Below are 17,224 nucleotides of genomic sequence, written 5' to 3'. Positions count from 1 at the left end.
CCAGTGTGGCTATTTATGACATATCCACTGAATATTATATATTGCATATACACTCACCGGCCACTTTATTAGGTACACCTGTCCAACTGCTCGTTAACACTTAATTTCTAATCAGCCAATCACATGGCGGCAACTCAGTGCATTTAGGCATGTAGACATGGTCAAGACAATCTCCTGCAGTTCAAACCGAGCATCAGTATGGGGAAGAAAGGTGATTTGAGTGCCTTTGAACGTGGCATGGTTGTTGGTGCCAGAAGGGCTGGTCTGAGTATTTCAGAAACTGCTGATCTACTGGGATTTTCACGCACAACCATCTCTAGGGTTTACAGAGAATGGTCCGAAAAAGAAAAAACATCCAGTGAGCGGCAGTTCTGTGGGCGGAAATGCCTTGTTGATGCCAGAGGTCAGAGGAGAATGGGCAGACAAGCTCATCGAAATTGGACAGTAGAAGATTGGAAAAACGTTGCCTGGTCTGATGAGTCTCGATTTCTGCTGTGAAATTCGGATGGTAGGGTCAGAATTTGGCGTCAACAACATGAAAGCATGGATCCATCCTGCCTTGTATCAACGGTTCAGGCTGGTGGTGGTGGTGCCATGGTGTGGGGAATATTTTCTTGCCACTCTTTGGGCCCCTTGGTACCAATTGAGCATCATTGCAACGCCACAGCCTACCTGAGTATTGTTGCTGACTATGTCCATCCCTTTATGACCACAATGTACCCAACATCTGATGGCTACTTTCAGCAGGATAATGCGCCATGTCATAAAGCTGGAATCATCTCAGACTGGTTTCTTGAACATGACAATGAGGTCACTGGACTCAAATGGCCTCCTCAGTCACCAGATCTCAATCCAATAGAGCATCTTTGGGATGTGGTGGAACGGGAGATTCGCATCATGGATGTGCAGCCGACAAATCTACGGCAAGTGTGTGATGCCATCATGTCAATATGGACCAAAATCTCTGAGGAATGCTACCAGCACCTTGTTGAATCTATGCCACGAAGAATTGAGGCAGTTCTGAAGGCAAAAGGGGGTCCAACCCGTTACTAGCATGGTGTACCTAATAAAGTGGCCGGTGAGTGTACATCACTGGGAACTTAACTTATCAACAGGGGTTGGCTAACCACTTTCCTGCAGCATGGCTGAATATAGAGTTTGCAACACATGTGCGGCCACTCTCTATTTATATCTATAGTACAGAAGTACAGAAAATAGCAGTCTACTTCCATAGACTCAAAAAAAAAAGGATTGCCAAGCATGCGCTGCTACTCTCCATTTCAAACTATTATATGGTATAAAAAATGGAGGATGTAATGACACTGAATTCTGTATTACACAAGATTAGATTAGTTCACATCTCCATCAAGTCTTCTGTTAATTGTATCAGTTATTGTGCACCTAAGCCAGTGTTAGACCACCCGGAACAGGTGCAAGTCTTTCCAGCCACTAGGGCTACCTGCCACTAAGGACTAAGGATTTGTGATAGCAGTATTTTCCACAGCTAGCAGACATCCTCAATCACTTCTGTTGGCTCATGTTCAGGGCCATGGATTTCTGAAAAGATAAAGCAGTTTCTGATTGTTTCTGCGTCCTGGGCAGTCATTTACAATAGTCATCGGTGTGTGAGTGGAGCTTAGACGCAGAAGACACACGCAAGCTTTAATGAGAAGACTGTTTGATCTCTCCTGGTTTTGGCTAACAATAATTGATGGAAATAACTGAACAACTGACAGAGACGTGATTTGGGTTTTAATAGTAGAACATTTTTTATAATGCCTTATGTCTCTTATAGATTGTTTGCTTTTTAAATAAAAAAAATTGTAAAAACATTTCCAAGAATTTGTTCTGGAAAAAAATCTTAATTTGCATTTTCACAGAAATTGTCATAAAGCATAAAACACAAAAAAGATGTTAAGTGACTCCAACCTTGCCAAATGGCTAATAAGAGACTCCAGTCGGTGCAGTTCATGGTTGACTCTCTTTGTCATTTGCGACCACTGCTGTTCTATCTTATAAATCTGTCCATCCAGTTCTGGGCAAGCCACTGCGCTCTGTAACTTTTTACCAGTCACGATTATCTGGCTCAGTCTGGATTCACTCTCGTCAAGATGTTTCTGAATTTTCTGAAATGGATATATAGTTTGTTAGCATTTTATTGTATTTTGGGTTAGTGTAAGCTCTAAACTAAGTTTCCAAATCTTTATCCAATCTGCATAACCCAGCCTTGCAGCACTGACCTGATTCTGCTTCTTTAAAGGGAACCTGTCATCAGAAATTGGCATAGTACACCACTATCAGTATGTTGTTAAGCAGCTGAGCAGCTTCTAGGTGATGTTTCTTTCATGCCCATGGTGATGGCATCATCCAGAAAATCAACTTTGAAGCAAGATGTAAATTGGTTTTATGAAGTCAAGGAGGCGGAGAGTTTAACACTGAAGTCAAGCACCCTCCCTTTATTGTAATTGATGGTTATGTGTCCAGGGACATCATTGATCAGATCTACTGAAGTTTTGTGGATGATGTCAATCACATGGGAAGAGATGTCCAGAGGCAGGGAGAGCTTTATTTCAGTTTAACTCTCCTCCTCCCTGACTTTATACATCTAATTAATGTCTCACTTCAGAGTTATTTTCTGGATGATGTCACCAAGCTGGACTATGAAAGAAACCTGACCTAGAAGCTGGAAAAATGGAAATTTGTTGAAAATTTAGATTTTCTGATTTGTAAATATTATACTCATCATAAACTCTTACCACCCAAATCGGTTGCTAACTAACATTAACCATATGCCAGCTTTATGTTGACATAATGTTTAATATGTTATTTTATTTTATAGGACGTTAGGAAACTTACAGTTCGAACAGCAATTTTCCAAATTTTTAAGTAAATTTCAGATTTAATCATTTTAGAGGACGATTCATCTATATCTATTTACTAGAAACTCCCCACAAATCGCCCCATTTTTTAAATTGCACCCTCAAACTATTCAAATAGCCTTTGGTAAGCGTGCTAACCCTTTAAGCATCTCACAAGAATTAAAACAAAATGGAGGTTCTATTTAGAATTTTAAAATTGTGACAATAAAATTATCATTTAGTCCTAAAATATACACATTCATGCAGGATAAAATGAGAAAGCCTATAACAGATTTTGTTGCGCAGTTTCTTATGAGCACGGCAATACCCTACATGTGAATGTAAACTACTTTAGGGGTCCAAAGCAGAGCGCAGAACGGAGGGAACCATTGACCTTTTAGAGGGCAGATTTTGATGATTTTGTTTTCAGGTGGTATTACACATTTGAAAAGTACCTGATATACCAGACCAGTGAACCCCCTATATATTATCCTATTTTGGAAACTACACCACCCAGATAATTTATCTACCTAAATATTGAGCTTTTTACCATCACAGATGTTTTATAGAAAGTATTTACAGTGTCTTGTGTAAGTGAAAAAGTTTTTCCAAAAAAACCTTGCACTGGCCCCTAATTTTTTATTTTTAAAATTAAACGTGCCACATATTTTTTTACCCAGTTTTTCTAGAATGCAGTAATATCCCAACTGTGATCAATGGGGTGAACAGTGCGGATTGGAAAGGAAGGAGCCTCTGGAGAGAAAAATCCCTTGATTTTGCATTGCATTCTACTAAGCGGGGTATCGTTTTTAATATTTGGACTATTGAGCTGTTTTAGGTCTGATTTTTTTATTTGTTTTAAGCAGGGTTAAATGAGACTTTTTGAGCACTTTTTATGGTGCTTTTTGTTTGGGTGGATGCTCAAAAATTTAAATTGTTGCTGACATTTTTATAATTTTTTTAAGATGTTCACTAGTGATGAGCGAGTATACTCGTCCGAGCTTGATGCTCGGTCGAGTATTAGCATACTCGGACCGGCTCGTTGCTCGGAAGAGTATTTGCCCTGCTCGATAACGAGCATTTAATTAAAAAAAAAGAAGTGAAGAACAGTAAAAAAATACAATTAAAACATTTAATTTAATCGTTTAATTGAAGAAAACAGTGAAATAACACAGTGCAGAATAGATTGCAGATGTTCGGGAACATCTGCGATCTGTTCCGGAGACACGCGTGCAGAACGGTGTTCTCCGCAATAGTACTTGAAGAACAATATGTGTGAAGAACACATTGCAGATGTTTGGAAACATCTGCAAGTTGTTCTCTACACATATTGTTCTTCAAATACTATTGCGGAGAACACCGTTCTGCACGCGTGTCTCCGGAGCAGATCGCAGATGTCCCGGAGACACGCGTGCAGAACGGTGTTCTCCGCAATAGTATTTGAAGAACAATATGTGTGAAGAACAACTTGCAGATGTTGCCAAACATCTGCAAGTTGTTCTTCACACATATTGTTCTTCAAATACTATTGCGGAGAACACCGTTCTGCGCGCATGTCTCCGGAACAGATCGCAGATGTTCCCGAACATCTGCAATCTGTTCTGCACTGTGTTATTTCACTGTGCTCGTTCAGTTTGTAATTTTACTGAAAAATGCTCGGGTCTCCCATTGATTTCAATGGGGCTCGTTACTCGAAATGAGCACTCGAGCATCTGGAAATGTTCGGCTCGAGTAACGAGCACCCGAGCATTTTAGTGCTCGCTCATCTCTAATGTTCACCATACAGGTCCAGTAATGATTTTATTTTACTGTATGAATTTCTACGGATGTGGCGATATGTGCTCCTGCACACTGTAACAGCCTGCAGCACCGAGGGGCTCTGGAACCACTTCTGTAGCCTTTCAGGCTCATTAGCATAATTTTAAAAGTTCCCTGGTTTATCCATGCTTGATTTCCTTTCAAGAGCTTTGCCAACCAACATCACTTGACAACCAAAGACCATTTCCCTTTTATATACATTGTAAATGGCATAAATATACAGTATGTATATATACAGAATCAAAGTGTTTTTAGTGTTATACATCCAGCTCAAGCTCTATCATCCATTGGCTGCCTATGGCGTGGAGTTACCTGGTATTGCTTTAGGCGTTCAGTAACCCTTTCCTCTGATTCTTCCACCAAACTACTAGAAGGCATCATGGATTCCAGAGATTCATATTTCTTTCTGAGATAATCATGTCTTGAGTCAAAGTCTTTCCAGTTCTGTTGGTGTGAAGCAAATACATGATTTATAAATAGGATTGAGTTCCTAGTTATGGTTACTTACAAATTGGGTTTTGTTAAGTAAAACAAAGATCCCTTGAACACTATCATTCAGGTCATTGCTTAATATTACCTTCATCACAACCAACATATTAATACAGTGGTCATCAGAGTGTTGTATTAGGGTCTCCGCTTCTTGTGTCACAGTCTCTATATGGTCCTTGTCAAGATCAGGACTTGATGTCCGTGATGAGAGGGCTTGCAGCAATAGGACTTGACTTTCCAGGTGACTGAAGAACTTCTGTTTAGAAAATAAGAAATCAGGTGAGATTTATGAAGGTTTTCTTACATAAAAAATAATAATAATAATTACAAAATAACTCTAAATTTAAGTAGTTTTACTCAGATATCTAAGTACAATGAGACAAACTGCTACAGGAGTGTTGCATGCTAAATCCATAGACCATGAGTTAGATGATCATCAGAGTAGTATTCTCTTACCGTTCCCCTCCCCTTCCCCACGTGATATTTGCTGTGATCTGCTTTCTGTCTAGCTTTAGTAAGATATATTAGGGGAGATTTTAGTCTAAATGTAAGTAAGGATTGGGGACTTTGGGGATTGTGGAACAAGTGAAGAAAGAAACGATTTTATTATATAAATGCTAAATATATACCATGTGTGTTGAAAAGTATGTGACCATTTAAAAATAGAACATGGCCTTAATGTGAACAGAGCCTTCTTTATAGTTATGGAAGTATTCTCATCATCCAAAACCTGCAGCAGATCTACTCTTCCAGAGGCAAAGGATATTTTACAAGTGCAAGTGGTCTGCTTAAAGGACATCTACCACCAGGATGAAGGATTGTAAACCAAACACACTTGCATGCAGGTCTGTACTCGTTCTGGCAGGATCCACTCTTTTTTTAAGCTGCTTATGCCGTTGTTTTAAATAAAAATGCTTTAAAAAATATGCAAATCAGCCTGAGGGGCTCCAGGCTCCATAAAAAACAATGGAGCCAGGAGCCCCTCAGGCTCATTTGCATAATTGTAAACGTTTTTTATTTGCTAAAACCAGGGCATACAAAGCTAAAAGAAGAGTGGATCTGTGACAGGTATTTAACAGGGGATTGTGTTGCACCCGATTGGATTGTGTCACAGCTGCGCTGGTGTTCATGCGATCAAGCACTTACATGCACCAGGAAGAAGAAGGTGAACTCCAGCGGACATGAGCAGGAAAGCGACAACTGCTGGATATCGGGCGCACGATCTTAGTGAATAGAGGCACAGTGCATTATCGTCGGACAATGTAGTTTCGGTGAACTCCTTTGGACAGGTAAGAAAATGTGCCCCAATGCCTCTTTTTTGCTTCCTTGAAAAGCAACCCCTAATATCTAATCCACATTTTTGAAAATCCAAAAAGTTACTTCACTTCACCCATCACCCCTTTTCATACACCAGTAGGGCTTGGAGCAAAGCTGCATCATCTCAGTAACATAAAATTGATGAAAATCCTTGGATGATGCAGGACATAGCACACAAATAAAGTACTCTGCAGGGGTTCACGTATTTCCCCTATTTATGTGGATCTCTTCAGAAATGGTTTACTAGTCTTATTTCTATTACACAATCAATTCCAGAAAATGTAAAAATAGCAGCCTAAGCTGTGGCTCTATTAGTCTGCCCACACCTTTCAGTGAAAATAACCCTAATCCAAGTTACAAGTTAAGAATTTTGAGGGATTAGGAGGGAGATCAACAATGGTGAATGAGGACAGTAAACTGGTAAAACTGCATAAGACGGTAAGCTAATTATTCATTAGTCACTATCACAGGGGTCTCACTCAATGCGCTGTTAAAGGTCCACAACCCATGAAGACACTATTGAGTTACTTTGTCTATTTTAGTAATGTAGTGTATGGGAAAAGCATTTACTCATACATTGCTATAAGACTTGTGGAAGTATCAGCATAGTACTGTGATAGTAATCTGGGAATGTGACTAAAATAAAGAGGCAGATTTGTTTACAATAGATATAATGTTTTACAGGAAAAGAAGATGTTTCCGGAGCATCATAATAGGGGAAACTGAGGCAACCGAAAGAGGGCCGAAAGCAATGTGGGCATTTTAGGAAAACTACCATTAAAATCCAGCATGATAAACCAGGGGCACTTACTCAGATTCAGGCACTGCGACTGTCATTATCTTCTTTTATTTGCTATCTATGGCCTCCTTCCTTATACAAACTTTATATATACTTTATATAACTTTTAAAATTATGAGGCAGAAGTGCTCTGGGGGTGTATCCTGCTTCACAGGCTTTTACAATGTGCAGGAGCATGTTTCCCCTCCCACTGTGTAGTGAAACTTCATCTATTCCAGGAGTATTACATCACACATAGGGAGAGTGGATGTAGTAAGGGAGCAGTAGGGGAGACACTGTTAAAGCCTGTGTTGCTATAGAACAGCTTGCAACATTAGCATAATTTGAAAACTTGATTTTAGAAGGAAGAAGGCCATGTATAACAAATATAAGAAGATTACCATAGTCCCAGTGCCTGGATCCATGAGCAAGTGCCTCTGGTTTAACATGTTTGATTTTTTTCTTTGGTAGGGGTGTGCACATAGAGAGGGGGCTTTATAAGAAGGGGTTGCAGACATGTGAACATCATGAAGGGGTCACAGAAAGAGGGGACATAATGAATAAGAGCATTATTAGTTGCTGGGACATATCAGAAAAGCTTTATAAATGCTTTCCTGCACAGGAACGAGCCGGTATGCAGGGTCATGTGTGACAATAAGTGGGGTATTTTACCAAAGGGACATAATACAGTGTGGGGACAATTAACGGGATGGTTTATATTGTGCGGGCAAGGTGCGCTATGAACTGGGAGTCCTTCTTTCTAGATTTATGGAATCTGTGTTTCTTATCACCAGCACTGGGCACATGGTGGACAAAAGGATATCCTAAGAACAGCATAGGGCACCATGAATCACACGGATCAATAGAGGCATGTCATAGGTCCACTGATTTAAAGCAAATTGTGCTACTACATGTCTCAGGTCAATCGCGTGCCATATTTTCAACTGCACTCCTAGGTAAAGCTATGGTTTTGTTGCATACATATAGGATATATACGGTATATGTATATACAGGGTGTTATACTATGAAAGGACATGTTGATAGTCTATGTTTGCTTGAGTTGGCTCTTGACTACTTTATATAGCTTAAACACACTAATACTACAGTAAAAAGGCAAGAAACTAGGTGTACCCCAAGACAAGGACAGGAACCAGACCTTCAAGGTGGAAGAGATTCTTACATAGAAAAAGCTGCAAACAAAGGAGAGCTGCCAGAAATGTATAGTCTATTATGATGCTAAAGAAAATCTTTTATGCTCAAGTTTGCAGTTTACCCTTGATGATAAAAAAAAAATACAGAATAGCACAAGATGTTATAAGTACTGGGGGTTAATAGAGGTTAAGACTGCATTAATATTACACATTCAGATAATTGTCTTTACTTGATTGTCAATACTATAGGTAGCAAATTACATTACAACTTCTGTGTGCCTTGTATTACCGTATATCATGAAATCCTATTATATAAAATACATACCCTGTGATTGTCTATATGCTCGCTCAGACTTTCTTTACTTCGGCTGCGATATTCTTTACTCTTTTCAATCTTCTCTTTACCCATAGACAGCAGTTCGGAGAGTCCACCTAGCAGCGCCTCCACTTGCAACTTACTAATAGCCGCACAGCTACATTTATCCTGGTTGGACCGAAGAATGTTCCAGGTATCATCCAGGACATCCTAGAATAATGTATAACCATCAATCCAGAGATAGAGGCTGAATCATATAACAATCTATGTTAAGCACTACAGTAGTGTGTTCAACTGCTGTCATTGTCAGCAGAATGACTGGAGTGTAATATTGGAGTACAAATAAATGACTTATCAATGACTTCTCAATGACAACTATTTGTTCCCATATCTGTATTTAAATGCTGTGAAATAGTCATTTTTACACATTTAAAGGGGTTGCCTGAGTTGATTTAAAAATATACAGGTGGCCTGGGGGGTCGGTTGGGGGGAGGGCTTTAAAAAACACTTGTACTTACCTTCCCTGGCGCTCCTGGTTTTGCGTGCCGCCGTCCTTTGGTGTCATGCCCATGTTTATTTACAAAGACAGGCAAGTTCAGCTCCGACAACTTTTTTTTTTTACAGCCCCCTCCAGTTCACCTGTAGATTTTTTTTATACCCCTTTAAATGATGACACCATGGTGGAAACCCAACTTATCCCACGTTAGCTAAAGGAAGCTTTTACTTGCAGTTTGAACCCTTAATACAATTGAAAGTTGAACAATACCAAAAAAAAATCCTTTTTTAAAATTATTATTAGGCAATAATTTTCACACTACAATAACAATGTATTAACTTTGAAATACTCCATTTCAATATCACCAGTGCCCTAGTTTCTGCCTACACACCAAGAGGATCTTTTACATAGGATCAACATATTCTTACCACTAATTTGTGGACATCCTGATTGGAACATATAGGGATGAAAAGTTTTTCTCCTCTTTCATTTAGGGAAGACACTTGACTTTCATAGCTCAGAAGTTCATTCTCATACACCGCAGCTTCCTGGGATAAACCATATATGGACAGATTTGTTTAAAATAGATTTACCTTTATTTCTATATTTGCATTAATTATGATTTTACGTTTACCAGCAAAAATTATTGGCTGCTATGTAAAATCATTTAGCTCTAAACTATAGAAAGAAATCCTTATATACCGTATATACTCGAGTATAAGCCGACCCGAGGCCAAGCAAATGAAAAATGTCAAGCTCCAATTTCAGAGTATAGTGTGAACAACGGTCTCATTATACAAGGCTCTCATTCCTTGTGAAACTGTAGCATATTAAAGATACCAATAAGACCATTAGTCTATTCAATTCTTCTTTATATAATACTCATAAAAAGACATAAAGGCAACTATACATCACCATACTTCGGCAAGCGATGCCATAGTCCACTTGAAAAGTCCACACATAAGCAGCAATGGCTCCCATAAGCAGAATGTCGTGACGTTTCGGAGGGAGTTCTGAGGTAGGAGGAACTCCCTCCGAAATGTCACGACACTCCAGGCGTTCTTCGTCTCAGTGGAAGCCATTGCTGCTTATTTGTGGACTTTTCGAATGGAAATAGGGCCCCTGACCCCACTCCCCCATTATATAGCCTGCCAGTCCCTGCAGTACATAGCCTGCCAGCCTCTGCAGTATATAGCCAGTCCATCCCCCCAGTATAAAGTCTGCCAGCCCCTGCAGTATATAGCCAGCCCACACCCCACCCCCAGTATATAGCCTGCCTGCCCCGAGTATGCCAAGCCTTTAATAAAAAAAAAATTAACACTGTACTCACCTTTTCGATGTTTCCTGCAGCTCCTCTTCTTGCTTCAGATGCACCGGTGCCTGTTTGGGTCCTCTTCGAGCATTCTGCACCTGGAGAGGAGCCGAAGTATTGGAAGTAAAGCCAAAGGACCCGAAAAGGCACCAGAGCATCCAAAGCAATAAGAGGACCTGCAGGGGGTGTCAGAAAGGTAAGCATAGTGTTAATTTTTTATAGACTTGAGTAAAAGCAGAGTTAGGTTTTTAAAGCACAATTTTTTGCCTTATACACATTTAAGAAAATCTTCCATCAAAATCAAGCATAGAGCCACAACCATAAACAAGAACTTTATTTTTTAGGTAGATAAAATATACAGAGAAAATCTTGGCCATAAAAATATTTTTTGTTTTAAATCTCCAATTAAATAACTGCCACCTACAGCAGTACCCTGTTTGCCCCCTTGATGGCAGCACTAACAAACTCATTTATAGTGGTTTTTCCCTCTAGGAATAAGTTAGATACAGCATTGGAAGTCAATGATTAAACTAAGTATTGATCACTTTTCCTGGGTAAATTCCATAGAACTGGATTAACTGGTTTATGGAGTTTACATTCCATCCATACAGTTCTATGTATTTGCCTATTACCTCAATGAGCTTTTCAGACTCACAAATCCCTCTGGTGTTTAGTCGTTGTACGAGTTCAGTTTTCTTCTTTACTAGGACATCATATAACTGGCGAATGTCATTCTATTATCACAAATAATGAAAAAAATGGATATATTAAAACATAACATCAGAGACACATTTTTTGGGCCTTTCATGTACGCCGTGTATGTGGCATAGTCTTCTAGAAGAATTTATATCAGTGAACATGTTCTCCCAGAAAAGCATGACTTAATGATGCCTCATATCTATGGGGAGATCCTATACAGTCTGACAGCACTTTTTGAGATATATGTTTGACACTGTGAATGGTAGTATGCAGTTGACAATTTATTTATACACTTCCAGGAAGGACAATAGAGGAACTGTACAGTACAAAATTCTAAGTGAAGATGCAACCTTGCATATATGTTAATTTACTACAACAAACAGCTCCCCTATATAAATCATTATTATTACTGAGTGATAAGGATAGTATAGTCACATCACATCCCAAAGGCTATCACTCAGAGCTGTGGAGTCAGAGACCCATCCCAAAGTTTGTGTCCAGCTCAACCACCACTGCCGGTAACGCCCGTGATCGTTGCTGGCAACTATCGCATTTGTTAACTCTTTAAATGTCTTAAAAATGCTTTTTGAATTTTGCAGTCACCAGCGAATGCACCAACATTACTATGGCAGCGCACAGCGCCGGTTAGTGTTGGTGTGATCTAGCTTCATTGAAATAAACACTGCGGGCGACTTTGCCAACAGCATTTAAAGAGTTAACTCTCACACAGGTGTTTCCAGGGGGATTTGGTTCAGTACTTGAACCCGGACAGATTTTTAAAATCCATTCTTCACTTTCAATGACCATTTTGGTGAAGTCAGAGTTGCAATAAAATTGACGGGCGTGGACTCCATAAATATATAATAAATGGTAAAAATTTTTATATTTCTCTTTAAATGCCTGTTTTTTTCCTGATGTATGGATTTAGGCGAGGGGTGAACAACATCTACTGGTCCAAGGGCCATTTTGTCATATTGCCCAACTTTAAGGGGTCACACCAGTTACCAGCACCCTAAATACACAACAACCACAGGTCAGCACATAACGCCACCCCAGTACAGCAATAAATACCACGTCATAAACTAAATACTGAATGAAGAGCAGACAATAATAGTGAAGACCCCATAGCAAATTAATAATACTGGAGATCTGCAGAGCAGAAAAATACTGGAGGCCCCACAACAGACAAAAGAAAATAAATAAATCCTCTCTATTTCTGGCTCCTCTTCTCCTCCCTACACCACACTGTAACTTCTTCTCTCATCCATGTGCCACTCTGCTCTATGTCTTGTGCTGCTTGTATGCACCAGTATCAGGTCCACAGCAGAACTGTGGCAGGGACAGGAGAGAACCAGGAAGCAGTACAGAAAAGCTGGCAAGTACTTACCCCTCCTTGGTCCTCTCTTGCTCCTGGTGCCACTCTGCTCTGGCACTTTCAACCAGCATCAGGAGTTAGGACACAAAGCAGAGCAGCAGGAGAGGAGTCAGGAACAGGAGATCTCAGCTGCACTTACCTGGCCTCATGCTCCAATGAACGCTTCCGTAACTGGTGGAAACGCTCATTGGATTCTGTCAGCAAGGTAGGGAGGGACCCAACAGGAGGCTTGACAAGCCATATTTGGCACATTGGCTGAGGGCTGCGCACCCTTGCTCCAGGATTATTGTTAAAATGAATTTGGCTGCATATGCTAGAGTGACCAGGAAAACAGGACTGTGGAGTCACAGTTGGGAAGACTGTTATCATTTTGGTGGATTTGTAGTAAGGAAATTGAGTAATTGGAGGTGGACCTGGAGTGAGAAGTTTGGTTTACCGACTCCACAGCCCTGGTATCACTATGCAAGAAATACAATAAATTTGAAAAGCGGCCTTGTAACATTATAATGCCGTCCAAGTACAGAGGAGCTCTATTTATAGTATGGGAGGGGTGCACACAAAATAATAATATGCTGAGTATTAATTTATATATTATGTGGACAATGAGAATGATTATAGCACAATCTCTTAGGTACACAACCTAATGAAACATCCTGCACACACCTATGGTAAATCCACAGATGCATTGTATGTAGCTCAAGGGTGTGATCCAGAACTCGCCCACACACCATATTCTCCAGCAAAGGGAAGCTTCATAATGTTTAGCACAGTTCAATGAATGAAATGCGTAAGAATATACTAAATGCATTACCTGATAGACATTGTGTTTATGCAGTTCTCCTTGCATACGTTTGGATCTGGTCTTGGCAGTATTATGAATCTGAATGAGCCATTTCCTTAGGTCACTGTAACATTGGGACAATATGCTGGTGTGAGCCCCCTCATGGGTGATTGGTGATAACAGCATGTTGGTGTTAGAGCCCATTTCCTCTGAAAGTGCATGTAAATCATCTTTAAGTTTCTAAGGAGACATAAAAATATTATTTTTATAGATAACAGTTACAGTTTTTGTTTCAATCCAATCATGGGAAAACATATGCCTGTCTAGGAGCTATATACATAAAATGGTAAGATCACTACACTCCATTAAAACTATGGCTTTGTTGCTGAATAGGCCCCTTTAAGAATAGATCAGAAGAGGACATGAATATGAGACCTCCAATAAAATATCTCACAGGGAGAAATATGAACGTAGGTACTTTTTTGTATAGATACTGTTATAATTTTAGGGTAGATTCATGATGCCTTCACAAGGGAGCCGCATCGCGGACAAGCAGTGTTGGCGTCAATTCCCATTATGAATAAACATATTGGAATGAGGTATGCCTGTGTGCTATATAAAGTTGTGTCATTCTGTTGTTAACTGAGGGGGAAACCCTGAGATGGGGAATGAAGATATCATAATCCGTCTCATCCTGAAGCGTAGGGATGAGTTCCCTCCATCTGCCAACCACCGGTATTGGGGAATGCTCAACTCTTTGTGATATGAGGTGCGTTTAAACGAGACCAAACCTCGTGGGCCCTGTGTTTAGATATGGATGGGGCTTCATTAGGGAATTGTGCCGACAATGCACGCCGCAGTGGGAGATACCTATAGAACCAGCGCCTCTCCAGGGCATATTTAGTTTGCAACAAAATGCCAGTCTTAATGAATTCCCCACATTGGGGCTCATTTACTAAGGGTCGTGCTGCTCACTTTCGTCGGACGCCATTTTTGGGATTTGCGCGGCTTTGACAGGTATTTAACAAGTGTTTGTGCTGGGATTGTGTCGAACGCGATCGTTTTTGGCAGAGCTGCGCTGGCTTTCATACGACACAAATTGGGGTGCTTGCTGTCGGACGATCCGACTGATTCGGACAGAGCACGGGATTTAACTTAAAAATTGTGTCGCGATCCAATGCACTTACATGCACCACTTAAAAGTAGGTGAACTTTGTCTGACCTGAGTGGGGAAGCGACACATGTAGGATATCAGGAGCACGATATTAGTGAATCGCGGCACAGTGCATTCTTGTCGGACAATGCACTTTCACTGTGAACTCCGTCGGACAGGTAAGTAAATGAGCCCCATTATGTTTGGTTCCGATAAAGGTAGCAAAATGAGGATTTAATATTTAGAAGTAGTTAACATTTACCTCATATAGTACCAGCTCTGCAGCAGTCTCCTCTCTGGTTAGGGTATCCAGATCTAACATCTCCTCAATGTTCTGCAGCCACTGGGACACTGAACACATCCAAACAAATAGAGCTCCATGTAGGTTCCTTGCACTTTCCTAAGTATAAAAGTTTATATTGTTTGTTACACCATTACATATAGGTTTCGATGCCAGTACAGAAAGGACTGGTCTTGTATAAGATACTACACTGCATGGCAAACAGGGAACATGGTACATATTATGGGGTCTAAATAGCGGTGCGATATAATACCTTCAAATTCTCAAGTTCTATTTTGTGATATTACTAAGATCTAGAAGACTACATTTTAATACAATTTTTGATGGTTGTCTGAAAAAAGATATTACTGTAAAATGTATATTTTACAAAAATCAATGTTCTTACCAAAGTGAGGGGCGATGAGGCTTCTTCATTCAAAGCTTTAAGTCGTGTAAGGAAATTCTGTGATTCTTCTACAAACGAGGATCTCCCTGTGCTTGAAGGGATCCTTGATATGAAGCTGATCTTTACTTCTTTTGCAGCCTAATATTTTAAGAAACAATTTGTGGGGCAAGTGTTTATTTTCTAGATAATTCATAACAGATCCCACAAATAATGTATATTTCTCTTGCCAATCTATTCCTTTGGGTTTCTTTACCTCTGGGCACTATTACATTTGCAACTTGGGTTTGGTAGGATTTGGGGATGGAATTAGCTATAAGGTTTGGACTGGCATATACATTCATTTGGGGATTCAGTCCATATTACATTAGGGTCTTGTGTTTATTACGGAGTGTGTTCTGATATTGCGATTCATTGTATGGTCTCATGGCTACAATGCATTATGTGCAAAAATTGGGGGACCATTCCCTAAGCTAAATTTCTGTATATGCCACTGATTACCCATATTTCCAAAAGTCAAGCAACAACTATAAGACAGTTTAAGACAAGCTTAAAGAGTTACTGTTAAGGTTTTTTCCATTAAAAGCTCTTGGAAAGTAAAACAAATTTGCTTATTATCTTTGTTACCTATATGCAGTAGATTCTTTGCTATACCCCTCAGATTACCTCAGAGCTGCAATAGCTGCTTCCTCTCCATGTGCTGATAAGCCCGGTGAATCCATACTTTGTTTATAGTTTGTTTATCAGACGAATTCATGGGAGGGGAGGGGCTGTTGCGTACTGCTCACAGAGGAGGTCATGTGACAGAGCTCTCTCTATGTATGAAGTAGAACTGGATGTGTTCAAGACTGTGGATACAGATGTCTCCTGCACATAATAGTGAGGTACACGATCTCCCCTGTTCCCTATCAGTCCCTCCATCCCAGTCTGTGATTCTATAGAACTTTCTGTGTCTCTCTCTGCACCTCATGCTACTTCCCTCCCCCACCTTGTCATTGGCAGTATCAGATCTGTGCAGATCAGCCATTAACCCTTAGTGCTCACACAGCACAGGCTATACACTCCATTGAAGAGAGAACACAAGGCATCATGGGATCTGTGGGGAAGCTTCTGAACATATAGAAAAAGACACATATATCTAACACTTAGAAAAAAAGAGATGAGATGGATCAGAGTCATGCGATGGATATAAGACACAATAACACACTCAGCTCTGCTGTCTCATTTCCACAGTGGCCACCTACTTTAAGGATAAAATTGATTGCATTTGTCAGGAAATAATTGCTCAATACACCCACTAATCCCCTTTCCTTCCGGTACCTTACCTTTCCTTTCGTATTCACTTTAAAATGATAACCCTCATCCACAAAGTTCTGAATAATGCTGCACCCCCCTATCTCTCTTCTCTCATCTCAGTCTATTGCCCTTCCTGTGCTCTTCGATCTGACAGTGATATTAGATTAATCTCTACCTTTATTTGAACCTCTCATGCATGTCTTTAGGCCTTCTCCCGAGTTGCTCCAATTCTCTGGAATGCCCTTCCCCAGACTCTCAGAATAATACCCAAACCTCCACGTGCCCTTAAAACCCATCTCTTTAGGCAAGCCTATCACACTTGCTAACTGCATGAAACGTCAACTCCCTCTTTACAAATCCATCCTATGTCCTATCTCCTGTCTGTTATCTGGCAAACAGCAGATATTTACCAAGCTTCTCTGCAGTCTATTTCACCTTGGAAGAATGGCTGGACTATTATACAAGCTCTTTTACCTCTTCTGTCAACACCCTCATCCTCATAGACTCTCACTCCCATTGTTCCATATGAATGTTTGTAATCTGTAATGTAATATTATATGTATATATGTCCCCTATGATTTGTAAAGTGCTACAGAATCTGATGGCACTATATAAATAAAGATTATTATTGTTATAGAAGCACCAGAAATCGCCTTTGTCTGTAGTATATTCTGCTCTTCCCCTTCTGCAGCAAGGCAAGAG

The 17,224-nt window shown here is 40.1% G+C and overlaps 1 protein-coding gene across 1 annotated transcript in view; it reads right to left on the bottom strand.

The window, feature by feature from the left end:
• Positions 1–17,224, bottom strand: part of SYNE2 (spectrin repeat containing nuclear envelope protein 2) — a 248,849-nt gene that overhangs the window by 66,259 nt on the left and 165,366 nt on the right. Inside the window, exons 70-78 of the mRNA XM_072116513.1 lie at positions 15,230–15,367; positions 14,806–14,943; positions 13,421–13,630; positions 11,168–11,269; positions 9,652–9,771; positions 8,737–8,937; positions 5,254–5,421; positions 4,989–5,120; positions 1,930–2,126 (exon numbers count right to left, since the gene is read on the bottom strand). Coding sequence (XP_071972614.1) covers positions 1,930–2,126; positions 4,989–5,120; positions 5,254–5,421; positions 8,737–8,937; positions 9,652–9,771; positions 11,168–11,269; positions 13,421–13,630; positions 14,806–14,943; positions 15,230–15,367 — 1,406 coding nt within the window. The remainder of the gene's footprint in view (positions 1–1,929; positions 2,127–4,988; positions 5,121–5,253; positions 5,422–8,736; positions 8,938–9,651; positions 9,772–11,167; positions 11,270–13,420; positions 13,631–14,805; positions 14,944–15,229; positions 15,368–17,224) is intronic.

The sequence above is a fragment of the Engystomops pustulosus genome, chromosome 7, assembly GCF_040894005.1.
Source record: "Engystomops pustulosus chromosome 7, aEngPut4.maternal, whole genome shotgun sequence".
NCBI classification, from domain to species: domain Eukaryota; kingdom Metazoa; phylum Chordata; class Amphibia; order Anura; family Leptodactylidae; genus Engystomops; species Engystomops pustulosus.
This window is presented reverse-complemented; position numbering and strand designations above follow the sequence as displayed.